At 47.5% G+C, this 7563-nt stretch overlaps 1 gene segment (V, D, J or C); it reads left to right on the plus strand.

Annotated features, from left to right (window-relative positions):
- The first annotated feature begins 3165 nt into the window (after positions 1–3165).
- LOC127576428 (T cell receptor alpha variable 14/delta variable 4-like) lies at positions 3166–3660 on the plus strand. The segment is given in 2 exon segments: positions 3166–3242; positions 3350–3660. Coding segments are annotated over 2 exon segments (357 nt in total).
- The last annotated feature ends 3903 nt before the right edge of the window (positions 3661–7563 follow it).

Below are 7563 nucleotides of genomic sequence, written 5' to 3' on the forward strand. Positions count from 1 at the left end.
TTGTTACAGCTTCTATAGGATGTAAAAGTGAGGATAAAGGGGAATCAAGAGATACAGCGGCTGTATATTTCTCGAAAGCGTTCGATAAAGTGTCACACTGAGGGTTATTGAAGAAGATAAAAATTCTGGTGGCGTCTATTCACATGGTTAGGAGATTGCATAACTGACGGAAACAAGGAGTGGGAAGTAAATGGGTGATTATCGGATTGACGATGAATAAATAGAGGGTGCCATAGGATTCAGTGCTGTTGTCTTTCAGAGAGAGAGAGAGAGAGAGAGAGAGAGAGAGAGAGAGAGAGAGAGAGAGAGAGAGAGAGAGAGAGAGAGAGAGAGAGAGAGATGAGAGAGAGAGAGAGAGAGAAAGCGAGAGAGAGAGTGCATGAGCCACAGCTGACATTGACCTAAGCTCCGATAGACCAAGCACTCAAACATCAGCCGAATCTCGACCAACAGTACGTCCCTTGGACCTCCCAGACAACGATGAGCTCTTCTCATTTGAATTCAATCTCTCGTTTCCGTCATCCGTCATGCATTGACCAATTTTGAATGCACTACACCAATTTATCTACGGATCTCACGTGTCTTAATCTTCTGGATCAAACTACCACGAGGAACCTTGCTGGGAACTTTACTCAGGTCCATGTAGTCAATGTCCACTGACCAACACTCATCATTTATCTTCGTCCTCAGAACCTCAATGAATAATGAAGGGAAGATCCCTCCCGCACGAAGCCGAGATGAGAGTTGATCTTATCCGAAAGTATCTTCTCCAATAATTTTCCGACCACTGATGTAAGGCTCATCGGTCTATATTTTCCTGTGTTTTTCTCTTCATTGTTCTTCTTAAACTGAAGAAGATTACTTACTATTTTCAGTCGTCTAGAACCTCGCCTGTAAGTACAGAAAGATCTCTGTTAAGGTCTCAGAAGCCCCCGATCTTGACTCCTTCAACAATCTGGGAAAGGGTCCATCGTCCATGCGGATTTATTCATCCTGAAGTTCCTCAAGAGTCCCTCAATAGGGCGTTGAGGCATTGCAAAGGAAAACAATAACAAAATATTGCATAAGTGTTACAGTTACTGAAAAAGTGCAGTGCAGGAGGACAATAAGGTGCAAGGTCATAACGAGGATCTTAATGAGGTCAAGAGTACATCTTACCGTAGTTGGGGACAGTTAAATAGTGATATAACAGCGAGAAAGAAGCTGTCCTTGAACCTGGTGTTTCGTCCTTTCAGGCCTTTGTATCTTCTTCATGACGGGAGGGGGATAAGAGAGAATGTGCAGGGGATGGGATCTTTGATTATGTTGGCTGCTTCACCGAGGCATCGCGAAGTGTAGACAGAGTCCGTTGAGGGGAGGCTGGTTTTCTCAATGTGAGGAGGTGTTCACACAACTCTTTGAAGTTTCTTGCTGTCTCGGGAAGAGCAGTTGATGTGACATATCTGGACAGGATGCTCTCTGTGGTGCATCGATAAAAGTTGGTGAGGGTCAAATGGACGTGTCCAACTTATTTAACCTCCTGATGAAGTAGAGGCGCTGGTGACCATTTTTGGGCATGGAATCCACGTGGCTGGACAAGGAAAGGCCATTTGTACTGTTCAGTCCTGGAAAATTGAAGCTCTCAACCCTGTTGACTTAAGCACCGTCGATGTAAACAGAATCATGTGAACTGCATTCTTCCTGAAATCAATGACCAGCTCTATTCGTCCGGATCTCAAACAAAGACAAGACGGCGTACAGGAAGGAGATAGAGAGCCGAGTGGCACTGTGGCAAGACAGCAAGACAAGTGTCAAAACGAAAAATCTGGTCGTGACTTCAGACAAGTGGAGTGCATCGCCCCTTCTTTATCAGTGGTGCAGAGGTGTGGACGCTGGAGACAAGGAAGCACATCGACCCCCTACTTCCTCAGAAAGCGAATGAATTCAACATGTCCCCGATGATTCACTCCATTTCTTACAGATGCGCAACAGAAAGCCTCCGATCCAGATCCATCACAACTGCTCTGCCGAAGACCGCAAAAGGCTGCAATAATCGAAAGTTTCGCTATCCAGGTAGCTATGCCTCGTCTACTGCAGCGAATCAAAGCCCAGAACACTCCAGATTAGTCACGGTTTTGGGCGTTTTTGTCCCTTCATACCATTGCGTGGATCTGTACGAGTACATTTAACAGCCATGACAGTTCTCTATCTTACTCAATTCCTCTCTATTTTTCTCTCTCTACGTCTGTCTCTCCCTCTCTATCAATCACACACGTTCTCTCCCTCTGCCACACCCTCTCTTTCGCCCTCCGTCTCTTCTTTCCACTCGTTCTCTCTTTTTGTACATCCTCTCAGATTTGGACCAATCAGGGCCTGCGGTGTTCACTTGTGTTTATTGTCCAAATGCATGAAGCCATATCACAGAGTTGTAACGTGAACGCTGCTTCTCCTTCCAAGGATGCAGTCCGCCCAACGGAGTGTTTCTAGAAGAGCTGTTATTTATTTTCTTCCAGATTTCCTACAGTTGCACTGGGTGACGTTCTATTAATTTAGACTCTCTCTCTGTCTCTCTCGCTCTCTCTTTGTCTTTCTCTCCCTTACACTTAGACAGACGCACATAGACACACGCACACACACGCACAAACACACAGAGAACAATCGAAGCTCCCTCTGTCTCTCGTTTTCTTTGTGACTCTTTTTTTTGCCGAATTAGCCCACGTCTCCGTACAGCGCGTTACGAAACGGGAACGCGCAACAGAACAATTTTGGAGCTGATCCTTCGCTGTGGTTCGACAGGGGTTGCGGGGAGCGTTACTGCCTCAGAGACAAATTAAACAGGTAATCACAATTCCACTAGGCAGTCTGTGTATGCTCTGAAGGCTAATTTGGCCATCGTTGGTATTGCGATGCAATCAGGCTCTGTTAATAGTGCCGAGATGTCCCTGTTTTATTTACCAGGGTTGATTCTATCACCACTCAGTCTCTGCAAGTTGAACTCCTCTCCTACATCGACTGTGTGCCATCTGGAAGTAGGCGGGTAGGCGGGGTGTGGAGGGCGGAGCTGGTGGGAGAGGTTGTGCACGAATTGGTCAGACATTCACTCCCCGCCCACCACCTCCACGCCACCACCCGCAAAAACGGTAGAAGCGGGAACACCCTGAAGGGCGACGGCAGTTGGGTGTGAGGGTTATAAGCAAACCCGTCCTTTACAGCCGAAATGCGAAGACTCATCCTCTGGATTGTTTGTGGAACTTGTCTGATAGGTCATTGCGCAACACACAATTCATCTACTTTCTTGAATCAACGGGGTTGCGACCTGAATTGTGAAAGCCATCCGTCTAATCTCTTACTATTTGAAAATATTTTTCAGACCCGAGTCATGGAGATTCCGTCACTCAGACGGTGTCCTCAGAAGTGAAGACAGAGGGAGAGGAGGTGACTTTCAGCTGCAGCTACGACACTACATGGAGCTACTACTCTTTACTTTGGTACCGGCAACGATCAGACTCAAGACCTGAGTTCATACTGAGCAAAGGGTCAGATGCTGAAGATAAAGCAGATTTTGCCCAAACTCGCTTTACCGGCCATCTCCAGGAGAAAAGGAAATTCACCAGTTTGACCATCTCCTCGCTGCAGCTGAGCGACTCTGCAGTTTATTACTGCGCCTTAATGACACATTGATTTAAACCAGTTAAACCCTCGTACAAAAACTCCAGCTTCTGTGTAGATGTCGACTTTACCCGCTGCAGTTGGATACATCTGCAGCCTGCGTGCTGTTTGTGGTTTCCCGCCATGCGAAGAACTCGACCCAAATTCTTTCAGTTTCCCTCGCCCTCGGTCTGTGCAGCTTCCGCTGTGGCTTTACTGTCACTCGCTTTCCAATGTTTGTCTTTTGATTCATAAGCTCTGCTCTCCCCTGGTTTTATTTTTCTGGGAGATATGAATGTTTGCATCAGCTGGCCGCCGTGTTCCATTCTCGGTTACTGGTCTGCTTCCAAGTCAAGTCAGATACATCTAACCTCGGGAAAGTGACGGACGCCGATGGAATCCCCGGACTTGTTCTCAGGACGGCCGCGGACAAGCTGGTGGGAGAATTCGCAGAAGACCTTAACATCTGCCCACTCCAATATTGGATTCCTTCCTGCGTTAAGACGACTAGGGCGCGGTCACTCTGACATCGAGAATCATGAAGTGATTCGAGAGGATGGTCATGTCACACATTAACTCCAGCCTCCCAGACCACCTCGACCAACTGCATTTCGCTACAGCCGAAACTGGTCCACGGCGCATGCCATCTCTTGACCCAACGCTAATATTTGGCACATCTAGATAACAAAGTCACCTCCGTCAGACTCCTATTTATTGAATAAATCTCCGTGTTTAGCACCATAATTCCAAACACACTCATCTCCAAACTCCTCGACATTGATGTTTGTAACCTCCTTCCTCCGCAACTGGTTGCTTGACGTCTTGACCAACCGACCACAATCAGCAAGGATAAGCGACTGCACGTCCGCAATAATGCTCAACACGCACGTTTGTACATTTGTAAGAAATGGTGTGAATCATCGGGGACATGCTGAATTCCTTCGCCTTCTGAGAAAATAGAGAGGTTAATGCGATTCCTTGTCTGCACCGTCCGCGTGGCTGCTCCGGGACAATCTGAAGATGTCAACTGTCTGCACCTCAGAACCACTGATAAAGAAAGGGCCATGTGCTCCACCAGTCTGAAGTCACGACCGACTCACGACAAGACACTCGTTGTCTTGTCTTCACAGTGTCACTCGGCTCTCTATCTCCTTCCTGTACGCCGTCCTGTCGTTGTTTTAGATCAGTGCGCCTAGAGCTGGTCATTGACTTGAGGAAGGGGGTCGTGCACATGCTCCTGTCAACATCGACGGTGCTGAGGTCGAGAGGGTTGTGAGCTTTTAAGTTTCTACGACTGAACATCAGCAATGTCCTGTCCTGCTCCAAACACGTAGATGCCATGTACAAGAAATCTCACCAGCGCCCTCAGGAGGCTAGGAAAATTGGACACGTCCCTTTGACCCTCACCAATTTTCATCGATGCACCACAGACAACGTCCTATCTAGATGCATCACAGCTTAAGGATAAGCGAACCACCTCCTCAATGGTACTCAGCACACACGGTAACCCACAAGTCTGCGTCCTCAGAACCTTGCTGTTCTCCCTCAGCACTCAGGACTCTGTGTCAAAATCTGTTTTAATTCCATTTACAAGTTCGCGGATGACACGACCGTAGAGGGCCGGATCTCAAACATTAAAGAAGGGGAGTACATGAAGGGGGTATAGAGTAAAGGTGGATAGTGTCCAGACAACAACATTTCCATCAGTGTCAGAAAAAAAGAAGCTTATCTGCTTCAAGCCCGTCTGTATCAGTGCTGCTGTGCTGCAGATTGTCCAGAGCTTCAAATTCCTTGCTGAAGGTATCGACAACATCTTTTCTGCTCCAGCCAAGTGGACGCTTTGGACAAGATATCATACCAGCGTTGTCCAGAAGACTAGGAAATTCGGCATGTCACCGATGACCCTGACAAGTCTATGCAGAGGCACTATATAAAGCATCCTGTCCACATGCATGATAGATCGGCATTGCAACTGCTCTGCCCAAGCCCGCAAAAAATTGCAGAGTTCTGAACGCAGCCCAGTCCGTCACGGAAACCATACTCCCCTCCACTGACTCCGCCTACACTCCTCGTTGCCTCTGGAAAGCATACAACATTTTCAAGCACCCCTCTGCATCCCCATCCCATCCCATCGGGATGAAGGTAGAAAGGCTTGAGAACACGTACCACCAGACTCAAGGACAGCTTCTATCCACTCCTCTAAGACTCCTGAACGGATATATACGGTCAAAAATGAACTATTGAACCTCAATGCACCTCCTCATGGAGTCAGCACTTCATTTGTCAGCCCTGCACTTTCTCTGTTACTGCACCACTATTTTCTGCATTCTGTCTTTATTTCTTTTTTTGCCCAGCGGATGTACTTGTGACTCGAATGGTCTGTCTGGACAGAACGCAAAGGAAAGCTTTTCCTTGCATCTCGATTTCTCTGACAATAATGAACCAATAACTTTACATGCAGAGTGATCCAAATAGAGACCCCGATCTTGCTGCATTTCAGAGTTGTTGTAATCTTTTACCATTGGAACAATATTTTTGGTTTAATTGCCCTGCTATCGGGACAAGTTCGGATTTTTCACATTTTTCTCCATCTGTCTTTTCGTTAATCGAGCAGAATCCCCTATGGGTTCCTTGTGTCCGGTCACAACTTACTGTTCCATCTGATGCTGACATACCTACATTCATTCGGTTTAAATTCATTGCGGCCTCTTGCCAATTTACTTTCCGTACAACATTGTGTCTTCAGGGCACCTGGACACCACACCTTTCTAGTGAACATCGGAGCTGTTTATATAAATTGTGGGAGGTTGTCCACGTACCAGCAGTGTAGCTGTTGCAGCCAGAGACAGCGGGAGAAGCAGAGCAGACAGGGATGGAAGGAAGGAAGGAAGAAGGGGAGAGAAAGAATCTGACAAAGACACAGGCTGGGGGACGGAGAACGAGAAAGAGAGAGGGAGAGAGAGCGACGCACACGGTGATGAGAACACATAAACGCAGACGGAGGAGAGGACAAATTGAGAGAAAACACACACACACACACACACACACACACACACACACACACACACACACACACGGACACAGCAAGGGAGAATGTGGGAGAGGGATAAGGGGAAAGAGAGAGTATGAGGGAAAGAACGTAAGAGAATTGTTAGCTACGACTGACATAGTGCGCTGCTTGAGCCCTCATACGTGAACCAATCCCATTACCAGGTATGTTCTTGGTAACCACACAGTGATAAGCTTTCCTGGTTTGGATGTGTCTCTCCCTCTCCTTCTTTCCTCTCACCCCGTGCTCTCTCTCCCCTCCCTCCCCCCCCTCTCTCTCTCTATCTCTCTCTCTCTTCCCTCTCTCACCCCCTTCTCAGTTTTGAATAAAAACCTGATAGGTATTTCTGAACTCTCTCTCTCTCTCTCTCTCTCTCTCTCTCTCTCTCTCTCTCTCCCTCTCTCTCACTCACTGACTCTCTCTCACACGGAAAGACCGAAGGACATGGAGCGAGAGGACAGAAATCGAAAAACAAGCAAGGAGCTGAATATTCTCCCTTTATGTTGCACTGATCTGCTCAGTTCTGATTCGCCAACTAGTCCTCCAGCGGAGAACCACCACAGCCCATCTTGCAAAATGTGAAGGGGGCCGTTGTTGTGTTCCTCATGTCTCTCACGAATTATATTTTCCAGACTGCCCGGGAGCCTCTGATAAAGTGGCCAGTGTGGGTCTGTCATGCCTCAAGCTCTTAATTGCTGTTAATATATCCTGGTTTGTTGCGGCATCGAGGGGAAACCTTCAATGACCCAGGAAGCTCCCGAACTAACGGCTGAAGAGGGACAGGCGATAATACTGAACTGCAGTTACTCGGCGACAGGACCGATGTTTTTGCTGCGGTCAATGTCATTGGAAAAGCCGGGAGACGTGTCTTAGGAACAGTATCTCCG

Source organism: Pristis pectinata, chromosome 12, assembly GCF_009764475.1.
Source record: "Pristis pectinata isolate sPriPec2 chromosome 12, sPriPec2.1.pri, whole genome shotgun sequence".
In the NCBI taxonomy this organism is placed as follows: Eukaryota; Metazoa; Chordata; class Chondrichthyes; order Rhinopristiformes; family Pristidae; genus Pristis; species Pristis pectinata.